At 39.1% G+C, this 15276-nt stretch overlaps 1 protein-coding gene across 5 annotated transcripts; it reads left to right on the plus strand.

Annotated features, from left to right (window-relative positions):
* The first annotated feature begins 23 nt into the window (after positions 1-23).
* rinl (Ras and Rab interactor-like) lies at positions 24-9970 on the plus strand. 5 transcript variants are annotated; one of them, XM_077541376.1, is made up of 11 exons: positions 27-231; positions 357-522; positions 2797-2908; positions 3377-3449; positions 4367-4455; positions 4591-4673; positions 4944-5157; positions 6749-7435; positions 8747-9064; positions 9174-9305; positions 9529-9970. In XM_077541376.1, coding segments are annotated over exons 1-11 (2220 nt in total). In that variant the 5' UTR covers positions 27-229; the 3' UTR covers positions 9873-9970. The 5 variants fall into 5 exon arrangements, 4 of the variants coding, with proteins under 4 accessions (XP_077397502.1, XP_077397501.1, XP_077397503.1 ...); XR_013287934.1 differs by having other exon boundaries at positions 24-522; positions 9232-9305; positions 9529-9676; XM_077541375.1 differs by having other exon boundaries at positions 27-522.
* Positions 9971-15276: the final 5306 nt, after the last annotated feature.

The raw sequence follows: 15276 nt of genomic DNA on the forward strand, positions 1-15276 counted from the left end.
GAACCGTTTCACATGTTGCACTGTAAGTGTAATATATAGACAGCATGTGCAGGGGACAAAACATTCATCAGTGGAATTTTTAACACAAGAGTGAGGTTCCCATTTTAGTTTCTGCTGAAATAAATTGTGCCATACGGAAGGAAAGGAAGAAAGGATTGCATCATGTGAAGACTTTTGCAAATTGTATAGAAGAGCAAGTGTATCGACAGGAACCGAAGTTGCCCACAACATGTAAGTAAAAGATTAATAAAATCACTGAGCCTGTTTTGTGTCAATTTTTTTTTTTGTCTCTGTATCTGCCTAATTCATGCAATGCCCATGATACAGTTCCATGCATGTGCTGCATTTATGCCCAGGGCGGCTGGCGGTCCACTTAATGGGTCAACATCTATCCCATGGAGGAGAAGCAGAAGGAAAATGTCTCTGCTGGAACTCCTTCGAAGCTGGCAGAATGCCTGGTGCCCAGCTCCACCCTGGGACAGAGCACAGGCCCGTTCTGCTCTCTCTGGAACACCCCCTGGGGTGAGCTGACATCTTACAAATGATTTGTTACTCTTCATAATAGACAATACAGTGATTTATGTCCAAACATACAGAAGCAAGGGATCATTTGTTTTATGAAGTTGCATTCATTATCTGCCTTAATTTATATGGAAAAAATCTACAACCAACTTGCACTTCATTTTTTTTCTTAAACTATACAAGTGACCTTGTGCAGCCCATACTCAAAACGCACAAGCCTCCCTTTGCACAAAGCAAGTGGTTCCTTTTTTCTGTAGACATCCAATAAGCACACATGCTGCTTTCTGGGTTGGTTGCAGAAGTAGTGCTCAATATAGGCAGGTTGACATTATTGCGACGCATGATGAAGGAAGATGAGGACATAACAAGGTACATTTTGCATTTATCTTATCAGCAGTGCATTTGTCTAATTGCAAAAGGTATCGTGCAGATATGTAACATGACTACAGGTAACAGTAAATATGTTTAACATCAATGTTGAAGGGGAAATTGGGAGGCTGTTGCCCAGCTATTTCAATTTTATAACCATGATGTCTTTGAAGGCATTCTGTACTTAGTTGCGGAGGAATTGTCTCTGTTTCTGTTCACGGTGAGAACAAAGCCACTTCCTCTGTCTGAGTGTGAGTAACTACACTTTCAGCAAAGTTGCAGTGATGTAAGACACAAGTAAGTGCTCTCAAATCAAGTAATATAAGTTAGGTTAAATACAGCATGCATGGGGGTTGAAGTAAATACAGTATATCATGACATGGTCTATCTTAAAACAAACTTTATTGTTATTTAATTTCTGTATTTTAGTGGTGTGTCGTGAGGACAAAATGTAATAAAGTACAATACAGTATACTGTAATAAGTGTTGATATTTCTGTCTGGGTGGTCGAGTGGTTAGCACGTCCGCCTCCCAGTTCTGAGGGCTCGGGTTTGAGTCCAGGCTCCGGCCTTCCTGGGTGGAGTTTGCATGTTCTCCCCGTGCCTGCGTGGGTCTTCTCCGGGTACTCCGGTCTCCTCCCGTAATCCAAAGACATGCATGGCAGGTTAATTGGGTGCTCCGAATTGTCCCTAGGTGTGCGTGTGAGTGTGGATGGTTGTTCGTCTCTGTGTGCCCTGCTGGCTGGCCACCAGTTCAGGGTGTACCCCACCTACTGCCCAGAGCCAGCTGAGATAGGCGCCAGCTCCCCCCGCGACCCTTGTGAGGAATAAGCGGTCAAGAAAATGGATGGATGGATGGATTTCTATCTGGACAATGATGAGTAAACATTAGTTTCCCACTTTGCAAAAGTCATAAGCAGCTCATTTCATATTCAAAATGCGTCCTTAGTGCGCATGCCACATACATTTATAATGTATGATGCCTCTCTTGATGAACCGATTCAAGTGAGAGACCTAAAAAAACAACCCTTGCACAGTGTGTGAAGTCTCTGAGGTGTAATGAAAGACTCAGACATGCTAATTTGTGAGACCATCAGGGATCAAAGGTTTGGTACTGGCATATGTGCTATTGATCTTGAAAAAGGGCTTATCATTTAAAAGGGGAAGTCAAACCCCCCCCACACACACATCTTGACAATAATGTGTTCTATGCAGCCCCACTAGTCTAAATACGGTATTCTGTTTAATATTGTGTTAGTGGAATATGAGTTAAGCAGAAAAATCTAACAGTTTTTATCAATATCAGAGGTCAGCCATTTTGCCACTTGCTGTTGGGTGAAAATGACATCACAGTTGCTCAAGTCTAAGGTAACAACGAATCAGAGCTCAGCTTCAGAAAAACAGGAGGGCTGTGATTGGTCATTGCCTGAGCCCTGAGCAACTGTGATGTCATCTTCAGTCGACAGCAAATGGCAAAATGGGATGGATAAAAATGGCTAGATTTTACTGCATTACTCATATTCAACAAATGTAATATTAACAGAATGTCATGTTTAGACTAGTGAGGTCACATATTCTTATTGTCAACAAATGTTTAAGGCTGATTTCCCCTTTAACACATTTTTAAATTCATTAATATCTGTGGGCCAACAAAGTGTGGAAAATTTTGAGGTTCTTGGTGCAACTGTGGTTGCCAAAAAAGGCTCTATTCAGATACAAGTGGGACATTTCGCCTGCTCAAGTTCCAGCAACGAATGTGACGTCATGGTGCACTTTCAAGAGAAAACGAACCCCGCTGTCTTCATTTTCTACTTTTCATTGCTTGAATTGTGTTTGTCACGTTTTTTCCTAAATGTGCTTTCAGCCGCATTTCAGAGGCTAAAATGAGTCACTGTTCTTCCTCTAGAGTTTTGTGGTTGTGAGGGATTGTGTGACCTCGCTGCCCAGTTTCCTGTGTGTGTCTGCGGGAGGAGATGATGAAGCGGTTCTTGAGTATAATATCTCATGCACGGCCACAGGTATGGGCAAACTATGGCGCTGATCAAATAGGATTTATAAGTCTATCTGACAACACTTTATCTTCTCCCAGAGAGGAAAATAGCCCTAATAAAACCACATCATCCCTGACATTCATTCCATTGTTCTTTCGTTATAACATCTCAAACGGAATACAGTTGCTAAGTACAAACTCATCAAAGTTCCAGTGATGCAAGACACAAGTTTGCTCTCTGTAATGTCAATAGATTTTTTTTTAAGTTTGTTATAGTCATAATTTGTAAAAGTCCACAAAAGCCTTTACTGAAACTTGCACAAGATCACAACAGACCCAAAATAATTGTGTGAAAACATATGAGTAAGATCTATCTTTAGAACCTTTGCCATTTGACACCTTATTGCATTCCTGGTACAGTACAGTGTTTATCAAGAAGACACACACAAAAAAAAATTAAATTCAGGCTTTACATTGCCCACTCTTTCTCTGGCAGTTTTTCAGCTGTCGGAGTCTCGTCTTTCGTTCTCTGATTTGGCTCAGCTGGTGTTCTTCTACTCTTTGACCAGGTGAGCTCCTGCTATCTTTTAGCTTCCTTTGTAACTAAACTTACGCTATGCTACTGAATACTGATGGAGAAAGTCAAAACCGTGACAACTCTCCATGGCTACAAAAAAAAAAAAAATACAATTTACAAAGAAAATATTTCTCAGTTTTGACTGATGCTGTCACATTTCACAAGTCTGTTGTTATAGTGGCAGTTTAGAGTGGTGTAGAACTGATAGTTGTCCCACTCATGTAGCTAATACACTTTAGAAATATATTTTAGTATGATGCAATGCAATCCCACCTACAAGAAAAAAAACTAAGTGAATACAACAAACAGTGATTCAGAGGTATTGCAGTATCAATATCTGAATGAGTTCTTTTTAGTGTACCTAGTTTTACTTGAGTTTGTGGCTAGGCTAGGCACATCGCTACCACATTGGGTCATGGCATGGCTAAGTGGTAGAGTGGTTGTCTTCCAAGCCAGAGGTTGTGGGTTTGATGCCCAGCCCTCGTGACCATGTGACCAAGCTATTAACCCCCCCCCCCCCCCACCCCCACCCCCACCCCCGTTGCTCCTGATACCTTGTCATCAGTAGTCAACATGTAAAGTGCTTTGAATATCTCTATATAAATGAAGTACCACGCAGAGTAAAGTGTAGTTAGAGTAAAAGTATTAACACTGACACTATAGTGCAATACACTTATAAGTGTTTAAAAACAAACAAAACAAAAAAAACAGAGTTAAGTGTAGCTTGGAAGAATTAAATTTTTAGTGTAGAGTACCAGTGTAGATTTTTAACACTATACAGTGCCGGAGTAACACCGGTTAAGGGTGAAAAAAATAATACTTTGAAAAGTGTCAGATGCACATTCATTGGCGTGAACACATATAAACACTTCTCTCTGGCTATTTTGCTGTGTATCTTCTGTCTATTAGAGACGTGTTGGCTCTCTGTCTAAGGATTCCTCCTTGGATGGCCAATATGACCGAGAGCACCAAAGATCAGCTTTCTCAGCTTGAACCTCGTGAGTCTCATTTTATATTCCGTCAAATTGTGTTGGGGAAAAAAAAGCCTTGATTTCATTGTCATGAACAAACCTGTGATAACGTTGCAACCAATCATGTAGTTTCTAATGTATAATATTACTTGTGTAATGCAGAAACGTGGCTCAGCACACCACCTGACCAGATGTCTGATGAAATGGCGCACATGGAGCCAAACACTGTCATGTGCGCCATGCAGGTACTATCATGCTTCACAGTGTTTTAGTTTGAAAACATATATACATATATATATATATATATATATATATGTATATATATATATATATGTGTATATATATATATATATATATATATATATATATATATATATATATATATATATAAATTCAGAAGTATTATCAACGTTATGTATGTGCATGTGTGTGTGTTGTTGCTCTTATCAAAATTTTGTTTTCACTGCTTTGTCCATAAGACTCTCAGTTATTCATTGGTTTGTGTGTTTCTCTAGTTGACCTCCACCAACAGGGCACTGTGTGTGATCAATCCACTCTATCTTCATGAACATGGCGATGACTGGCTTTCACATCGGGCCCCGCAGACGTCAAATTATCCACGAGAACGACGCCTCAGTTCCACTCGAATATGGACCGGTGCGAGCCTGATGAGCAAACGAGTCATTTCTTTGGACCAGGAATCTTCAGTTGACAGTACCGAGTGCTCAGGTCCATTTTTGTTGTTGTTTATCAAAAAGTTTTGTTTGTGACTTCTGGATCCAAACCATTCAGTAATTTGTAGAGCAGTAGCAGAATTTTAAAATCTTTTCTAATGCTGGCTGGGAGCCAGTGTCAATCCTTTAATACTGAAGTAATATATTCTGATCCGATCCCTTTGTCCTGCACAGTAAATTCTTTAAAGTCAATTTGACTCTATTTAGATAGTGGCCAAATAGACCAGTGTTTCTCAACCCTGGTCCTCGTCGCCCACTATCCAGCCTGTTTTCCATGTCTCCCAATTCCAACACAGGTGAGGATCGTCGTTATCAGGCTTCTCCAACGCTTGCTGATTAGCTCATTAGAATCAGCTGCATTGGCAATAGGGAGACATGGAAAACAGGCTGGATAGTGCATGGGCCCCGAGGACCAGGTTTGAGAAACACTGAAATAGACTCAGTTCTAGTGTAATATTTACACTTGGAAGAGAGTAAAATAGAGAGTTAGAAGAGAGAGAAATAGAGAAAAATAGATAAATAGAGAAATAAATAAAAGTGACTCAAGGTAGGAACAAACTCACGACCTTCAGTTTGGGAGACAGCCGATCTACTCCCTGAACCACGCAGCTCCTGCTTTCTGCTAGTATTTCGCTCGTGACAGCTGCAGCTGATTCCATGATTGCATGGAATCTCTCCAACAAACCAAAAACAATCTTTGCTCTCTTGGAGAAAAGCAAGAACAGTAGGAGGGGCATACCTCAGGTGGTAGTGTGGCAGTCTCCCGAGCTGAAGTTCGTAAGTTCGAACCTTAAGCCTTGAGTGAGTTTTATTTATTTTTTAATTCAGTTTTTTTTTTTTTTTTTTTACTCTCTTCCTAGTGTAAGTTTAAGTTTGAGCCTATTTAGTCCCTATCTAAATAGTGTCAGAATTTACTCTAATAGAGTCAAATTTACACTACAGAATTTACTTTGTGGTCAGAACCCAAATGGTTGAAGAAAAAGGCATATCCTCTTGACTACAAGGAAAAAAAAATATTGTCCAATCATGTTTATTTTGATATTCCCCAATCTTTGTGAAGTAACTGGAATACTGCAACAGAAATTTTTGAAAAACAAAAAAGTTTTTATTTTTAAGCTATGATGTGTCCACTACAGAGGACATTTAAAAAAAAAAAAAAACTTAAATGCTAGGCTCAAATACAGTGAAAATAATTCAAACAATACTTTAATGTGTTCTTAAGAGTCTTATAGAAAACATGCTAACAACATTTAAAGCCAAAATTTGTTCGATAAAAAGTGTATACACTTACTTTTTCTCTTCCCTAAAAAGTGCTTGCACTGAGGGAAGCCATTTTCTTTTATGATGGAATCAAAGGTAGCAAAGCCCCACCCCTACATATTTGGTATCATTGGAAAGCTCTGAATGTCCTCTATAGAAAACAAAAGGAGTTAATTCAATCGTATGCACTGGGTGGGAGACATTCAGGTTTAAAAAGGTCCACTACAGAGGACAAATTTGAATTGCTGGTAGTCAGGAGGATACTACATTTTTCATTTTCACCCATTCCTAACTTTTTCTCAAGTGTATTTTCTGTTTTATTTCAGGACTAATCCGAGCCAAGTCAGAAGAGTCCCCCCCATCAATGCCAGCTGTCCAAGAAGGGGTAGTCCTAAGGCGTTCCAGCCAAAATTCCACATCCAGCCTCTCTAAGCGAGTGAGCACAGGGAGCTTACCTCCTTCCATTGAGCTCTCGAACCCTGACAGCCCAGGGCCCCACACCCCTCACAGGGTGTCGTGGATCGAGAATGGATCGTGGCTGCCTCCAGCCCACAGGCCGTCCTCCCTGCTTGCGCCCACGTCGCCTGAGCTGGACTCGCTGTCCATTAGCAGCATCGAAGAAGAGCTAGAAGATCAGTCGCCGAGCCCCGTGGCGCACCACCCGTCGGCGCAGCGGCTGGCCGACAAAGTCATCAATCGCCTGTCGGCGGTGGGCCAGGCTCTGGGCAGCTTGGTTTGTCAGAAGAAGAGGCTGGCCAACCGCGTGCTCGATTTGAGCGAGAAGAAGCGCGGCTTGTTTGCAGATGCTGTGAGGGAATTTGTGGAGGTGACGCTGCAGAGGGCAAGTGATCCTGCGGCCTTGCAGAGGGCAAGTGATCCTGCGGGCTTAACGGGGTCAGAGTTCTTGCAGGAAGTGAGGTCATCACTTACTTCGCTGAGAGAGACTCTGTTGGAATACCCTGATATCCAGGCAATGCTGTACAGTATGACCGACATTAGTGACTCAGAGATAGGTGAGTGAGCTTTTGATTTTCTGTGCTCATTGAAATACACCAAAAATATTTTGCTTTATTAGAGGATTTTTAATATCATTAGCGATATTACTCCTTGCACAGTTCAATAACATTTATTACAAGAACTGTATACAAAATTCTGCAAAGTTGGTTTATTTGTTTCTTTTTCTCACAATACAGTTTGTTCATTAGTTGTAGTTTTCAGTGACTTGGAATTGCATCACGGTACGTCATACTTTTTCTAATTTTTCATTAGTTTAGCTACATAAGACATCAAAATAAAAAAAAATAAAAATATGTGTGTATATAATATATATATATATATATATATATATATATATATACCGTATATACATATTCTATATTTTTATGGGCTTTTAAAAAAAATGAGAATTAAAATAAACTATAACAGTTCTATTTGATTGATTATTATTATTATTATTATTATTATTATTTAGCATTCATGTATCCATGCATCTGAATGTCCATTCACATACTACTACTTTGACTACTTCTACTGTGCATCTACTGGTGCTATCACTACTATCAATCACCATATTCATAATAAAAAAAACATGATGATAAGGATAATCATCATCATCATCATCATCATTACCATCATCATAATGTATTTGGGGGAATACTTAAAAAAAAAAAAAAAAAAAAAAAAAAAAAAAAAAAAAAAAAAAAGCAAAATTTTTGCCTCTGTTTTCATAGACAGGTGCACGTGTGCTTAGCAAACCAAAAAAATAAATAAAAATATGGGCACATCTTCATATTCGTGCCAGGACAAGTACAGTTTACCATGTTTGGGTACTGTGTTGCACCTCGCTTGGCGTTTCGGCGGCTAGAGCTGCCGCGCGTCTGGCACATCTGGCTGTTTGGTGACAAAAAGTTGACTACTTTTTAGACAATAAAAACAGGTCTAACTTGTGGTGCTGTTGGTGTAATTCAATTTTTGATAACAGCAGGGGACAGTACAACTGGATCGCGGAAGAAATTAATTCATTGAACAAATTATTATCATCATCATCATCATATTAACAATATCTATTAGCACCTACCTGTATAAATGCAGTTTGTGAGCCACAATCTCGTGCAATTTCTGATTCTAATGTCAATGAGTGTTTGCACTTGACCCAACCTAATTTTAGAAATAAGGGGAGCTGCTTCTGTAGCTGGGAGTCGGCAGCGTTCATCCCACAACAGTGCAAACACCCCACTCAACCTGTGAAAATTGACTTTGTATAAAGCTCTCATCTTTGTCTCTTTGTGTAGTTTAATGTTTCTATATATGTGTTATTTCTTTAGACTCCCTGGTAGAGATCTCAGTGCATAAGGTGGCCCTTAAGAACGTGTCAGCTCACATCTACACTTGCATCCGCACCTGGCGCACCCACGACGGCAGTCTGCAAAGACTGGAGAACAAACAGCGCGTTCTCGAAGACAACACCGTGGAGGCGTTAGGAGGGGCGGCGGGAGTTGGAGTTCCCGACTCAATCACCCTTGAGCGGATCCAGCAAAGGTTTTTGAGTATGCACGAGGCCTACTCCCCAAACAAGAAGGTCCACATCCTGCTGAAAATCTGCAAGAGCATCTACCACAGCATGAGTACCAATGCTAGCTCAGGTAGCTGAGTGTTTGTTTGGTTGTTTGTTTGTTTGTTTGTTTGTTTTCGTTTTAAGAGCATGCTAAGAGGGGAAATTGTTCCCGTTAATACTAGTTGTCTTTCTTGCAGATGTGGTTTTTGGAGCTGATGATTTCCTGCCTTGCTTGACATGGGTGCTTTTGCGCAGTGAACTGGTCAACTTGCAGATAGACACCGACTACATGATGGAGCTACTGGACCCCACACAGCTGCAGGGAGAAGGTATGGAAGATACAATAAGCCTTAACTGAACAGTAAAACAGTAGCCAAGGCAGATTTGTGTGCTATAACATGAGAGAAATGTAAATTTAGGTCAATAATGTGACCATATAAAAAAAAATAAAATAAAATACAAAAATCAGAAAATGGGTTCCTATACCTATGTCCATGTGTATGTATTTGAGGTCCCATTGTTTTAAGAAACTTTCATCCCCGTCATTAACAGGTGGCTACTACCTCACCACCCTGTTCGCCGCTCTCTACTACATCAGCAGCTTCCAGCCACGCCTGGCCGCCCGTCAGCTTAGTGTCGAAGCCCAACACTCTCTCAGCCAATGGCATCGCAGGCGCACCCTGCACAGCAACCAATCTTGGCATAGTACGCGCCGACGGACCATTCGCAGACAGACGTGTCTTGAGAAATCAATGAAGGCTTGGGAGACAGAGAGTGGGGATGTCGAAGAAAGTGGCCAAGATGAGCCGCAGCAGGAGACAGAAAGTAGCACAGAGGCTAAAGGCGGACACACTGATCAGCAGGATGGAAAGGATGGAGATCAGGACACTGAATGAGGATTGTGCTTTACCATGCAGAAATTAAATATATCAGCTGATTGGTGATGTTTGCTAATGGTGAAATCATTCATTAAAATACTGCAATTATGACTGCACACTGTAGGTACCAACTTTGTCTGCCATACAGTACGGTATATCTGAAAGACCACAAAGAAGAACAGGAGGCAAAGTCATGGATTTAAACGCAGGAAAACCTTACTCAGTCAAACTGGTGACTAGAAAATATAAGATTGCCAGACCTTTTTTTTTTTTTTTTTTTTTTTTTTTTTTTTTTTTTTTTTTTTTTTTTCCTCCAGAAATCAAAAGTACTGAGTTTACGGATGTTTGTTGCACTCACATTTTTGGGGGGTATTTGTTGTTTTCTTCTGAGTAATTTTTCTCTGTTTTTCTGAATTTTTTAAAATGTTTTCTCAATATATATAATTTTTTTAATGAAAGAAAATAATATTCAAAAGCAAAAAAAAATAGAAAAACAGGGTAAATATATATTTTAAAAAAAAATCTGAAAAACTGAACACATTCAGTTGGGGGAAATAATAATAATAATAATAATAATAATAATAATAATAATAATAAACACAAAAAAATACTATGGAAAAAACAGGAAAAAATATTCAGAAATGGAAAAAATATATCCCCAAAAAAATGTTGAAAAACTGAGCACAATCACTTGAAAAAAATAACCTGTTTTTTTTTACTAACTGGGCGGTTGTTTTATTCTACAGTATATATTTTTTTTGTTTGTTTGGTTGTTTTTTTTAATTTACTGTTTTATTGAACTCTTCAGTTTTTTTGTTTGTCTGAACTTTTTTTTTCTGTTTTTGGAATTTTTCTTCCTGTTTTTTGAAAATTTTATTTCTGCCATTAAATAATGTATTCTGAAAAACATAAAAGAGATATTCTGAAAACAGGGGGAAATATGCAGAAAACTGAAGAAAAAATATTTAGAGCAACTGGGAAACATTGAAAGGAATTATCAGAAGAACAGGGGAAAAAAATTAAAAGGAAACTTAAAAAAAATACTCAAAAAAACAAAGTCCTTTCCCCCAAAATATTCAGAAAAATCTGAGGGTTTTTTTCCCCCCTCCCAAGTGAATGTGTTTCGCTTCCACACAAGTTAATCCTACATACTGTTACATGCTCCGTGCACACATGGTATTATTTTGGCTTAGGCTAAGAATCTCATAATGTAATTGTCTATAATACATCAAATTATGATCTACACATCATTTCTAACTGTATGAATAGCCTGGCTGAAATCAATGGATGATTCCACCGTAATCAATGTTTCAGACAAATGGAAAATAGTCGTTTTATCTGCTGCATTACGGTACTTGTTTTTCATCTGAGCATATGTCAAGGGACCCTCTGACTTCAATTTGACTCATGTTCCTTATGATGAGTATGATCATTCTTGTGCTGTTCTACTCTTTCACTGATTCCTCCATGAACCGTCAAAGACCAAGAGGTGCGTATTCCTGCAGGAGCCTTTGCAAGTGTGGTAAAAACAAGTACATTTTTCGGGATGGTTTCAATCTTGCTGTTGAACACTATTACCAGTGTCCCATTAAAAAAATACACACATTTACAGTTTTAAAAGTCACACCAATTCCATGGTACAATTCTGGAGTGTTTTGTGTCAAGTTAGTAAAAATTACCAAATTTCACAGTGAAATAATTACATTTACTTTATTTTTAATTAATTTGTAAATAATGAGCCCACTAAACAGTTAACTCAAATGTTTGTAATAAGACAGTGATATCTTTATACCACTAGGAGGCAGTAATGTAGCTTTCCAGACATTTTTTTTTAAATTATTTATTTAATACCACCTGTCTTCATGAGATGGCGAGTTGGAGCAGGGGTCAGTGTCACCAGCATTGCCCCCAAGCAGCACTTTTTAGAACGCCTGTTTAAAATAAATAAATAAATAAATAAATAAAATAGCTCACCAGAGATTTCCAAGTACCGTAATGTAGTAGAAGTGGTCATCACAATAAAAACGTTTTTGTTTTTTTTGTTTTTATTATTGGTTTCCTACCTTGTTAAGTCATTGTTGGTAATTGTGTGAAAAATCTCTAACAAGATCAGCATCTTCACATAGAGAATTACTTTGATAACACCATATGTATAATGAAGGTTATGGAAGCATATGTACAATATGCATCACAAGCATTAGAGCTTTGAAATAGATTTTCAAAATCAAATGTGTGACTGGTCTAGTAAGCTGTTTTTGTTTTCAAAACTAATTTGCATTTTTCAAAATAAGTCAGTGGCAGCAGGCGAAACTATTGCGGATTTTTGTTGTTTGATTATTTTTTTTTTTTTTTTTTTTTTTTTTGAGTTTTTAACTTAAAAGCTGCTTCTGCTGATGTTTTCTTTACTTGGAGGTCGAAGGCAAAGAAGGCAATAACAGATTTGGGCCAATTAATTCACGAACAGTGAAGTCCTGTTGAAACTAACACACAAACTTGTTTTGGGACACATGAGGACGTCAAGAAATCCTGAACGACAACTAACCAGGAAAAGGAAAGTGAGATACATTAGAGATGAACTACTGCGGGAGTTGTTGGTAAATATATTCCAACCACATGAGTCAGCTGGTGGGAGGGCCAAGGTATTGTACTTGTACTTCCAGGGTGAATTAATTAATAAACAGCAGGTGAGAAGGCGAGTTGTGTGTTGGAAGTTGTACCCACACACATGTGTTGATGCTGAAATCAAGGCCAGAGATGTGGCAAAATATGGACCTAAAAGCAGAAGAAGATTACTTCAATATCATTCTTTAAAAAGCTTTGCTTAAACGAAACATTGTATAAAAATGTTGGGGGTGGAGTAACGCACGTCCCATGCTGTTATCAATCACTATGTAATCAACAGCATGTATGTATCCGACATACTTAACGGATGCACATAAATTGTGCGCCAACACATGTTAATAGTTTAACGCAGGGGCTCTTATGTAAATGTAACACACAAACATCTTCATGTACACACATATGGAAACGTCTTATCGCTGAATTCTTAATGACCGAGCCAATCAAATTTGCCTAATGAGACATCTGGCTTTTTGCCTGCATGTTGATGTCAAGTACCCAAACAGCTGGCAACACACACACACACGCATGCACTTCCACGTACAAGCATAACTTAAGGATGTTTTAAGAGGAGAATGAGGATCAGAACTGGACTGGCACATTTGGTCACATGGTCACGCCACCATATATAGTTCATGTGAAATATATTATGTATACATGAGTGTGTGTATAAAATCCTCACCACATTCATAAATTAGATATATGCCTGTGTGTGTGGGTGTGTGGGTGTGGGAGAGAGTGTGGGTAAAAATGGGGGGGTTACCACAGATGGCTGTGCCCTGAGGCATCTGAGGTACTGCAGCAAGATCATGACTGCAAAACACACATCCGTGTGTGTGTGTGCGTGCGCACTTACAAACTTTCACTGTACAGAGGCCAATGGTTCATCACAAATAAATGTGACCCGCTCCGGCAAAACGGTCAACATGTCGGGAGGATCAATCTAGAGATATGGATGATATTAAACAGTTGGACTTTATTTGTCCATTTTGAGATGTCTCAAATAGCCTCCTTGAGGTCTCTAGTGTAATTTCCAAGCAGCACAAAAGTCAAAATTGTAATAGAAGTGTATGAAAATAAGCAATTATTAGACAGTATGCATCATAACTACGGGGCGTGTTTTTAGCCTAGTAGCTAGCTAGCAAGTCTTGTGCAACTATTTAAAAACAACCCGAATTTCCTAGCCTCAAACATAATTCACAAATAAATGATATAAATGTTGTGAGGATAAGCAGATCTGCTAATGTATGGATGGATGGGTATAGCAACCAAAAAACGTCGAAATACACCATTCAGCGCGAAAATGAACAGAACAGTCATTCTACCTTGGTGCAGAAGCTATCTTGTCATCGGTGTGGCAATATGACCTCATTTACGCAAGAAAATACCATGAGGAGCAACAATAAATTAAGCAAACTTTGGCTGATGCCTCAGAAGATGAATTGTAAGCTGAATGTGACCTTCAAAGTTGAGGCTGATGTCATCTTTTGACAGGTCAAACTTCCAAAACATTTAAAGGGTTTAAATTTCGGATGATGGCCTTGCCTGCTATTGGTATTGACTTTCCACTGATATTTTAACAGTTCCTGAAAATTTCAGGTTCATATATTTTTCCTAAAGTAGTGGTTGCTATGGACATGTGAAAGATGCAAGTACCAAAACGTTAAACCCCTTTTTCCTCAAAATTAGTGATGTCTACCTTCCAACATTAAAATTGCTGTAATGTTGTCCATTTTTGAGGTACAGTACGTCCATGTATTATATATAATTTTAAAGGGAATTTATCTCTCAATTTTGATTTTTTGTGGAGATGTGGACCCTTTTGCCATAAATTAAATTAAGTGGTTGAGTGAAATTAATAAAAGCTGCAATTCACACCAATGATCAGTGAAAGGAGATTCAGCTGATTTTAATACCAGGCCTCCAGTTTACCACAAGGTCAGCTCAGACTGATGGAACCACAGGACAGCAAAGCAATCATTTTCATTACCGGTAATCATAATAATAAGCAACATGTATGTGCGTCTAGTTTTGTTTTTTGCTGTTCATCGTTAGCTAAAAGTTAGTAAAGTCGCATTCATCTGCTCGAGGCATATATAGTTATATTAGGATTTGATGTGTACGTGTCACACATAAAACGTTTCTACTGTGACCTTTCAACGGCTGTCACCATCCAACAGCTTGCCTCTGTCACACAATAAAACATGCCTTTTGCTTTCGAACCCTCCTCCCTGTGCTTTTTCACTCTCTTTCATTCATCTCCTTTCTGCTCTTTTCCTCTTGCTGCATTCCACTCTTCCTTTTGTCTTTCCCTCCACCTCCCCACTCCCTTATTTACACCCTCCCTTCCTCACCCACCTCCTCCTCCACTTGCCCGAACCCTTGACAGGTGTGTAATTGAATGATTAATGGCCAACAGAGTAGCCCCTGCGCGCACACACACGTGCACCTATTTATGCCCTCAGACATGGCCCATGCACATTACACACAGACATTTGTTTGTCATCAAACAGGCCATTGCCAAGCGTCACATTAAAACCAATGATGGACCGTCACTGGAGATTGGAGAATGTTGCTGGCACTCAATGAAATGAAAATACACATTCGGATTGTTCATGTTTATGAGTCACATGTGTTTGTTTTTGTAACATTTGTTTCCTATAACATTTCACCACAGCAAAGCTACAGCAACTGCAGCCACATTGTGTATTCTACACGTATACACCACGCTCGCACACACAAATGCTACAACATGCATTAATATTGTTCATTACCTTCCTCTCCCTGCAACGACTAGCCTCCA

The sequence above is a fragment of the Festucalex cinctus genome, chromosome 13 (assembly GCF_051991245.1).
Source record: "Festucalex cinctus isolate MCC-2025b chromosome 13, RoL_Fcin_1.0, whole genome shotgun sequence".
Taxonomy (NCBI): Eukaryota; Metazoa; Chordata; class Actinopteri; order Syngnathiformes; family Syngnathidae; genus Festucalex; species Festucalex cinctus.

Excerpts from the sequence above, each read along its gene's own strand:
- rinl (XM_077541375.1), top strand. The coding sequence starts at position 313 with ATGCCCATGATACAGTTCCATGCATGTGCTGCATTTATGCCCAGGGCG. Across the intron at positions 523-2,796 it reads TCTCTGGAACACCCCCTGGG|AGTTTTGTGGTTGTGAGGGA; the intron begins GTGAGCTGACAT and ends TTCTTCCTCTAG. Across the intron at positions 5,158-6,748 it reads TGACAGTACCGAGTGCTCAG|GACTAATCCGAGCCAAGTCA; the intron begins GTCCATTTTTGT and ends GTTTTATTTCAG.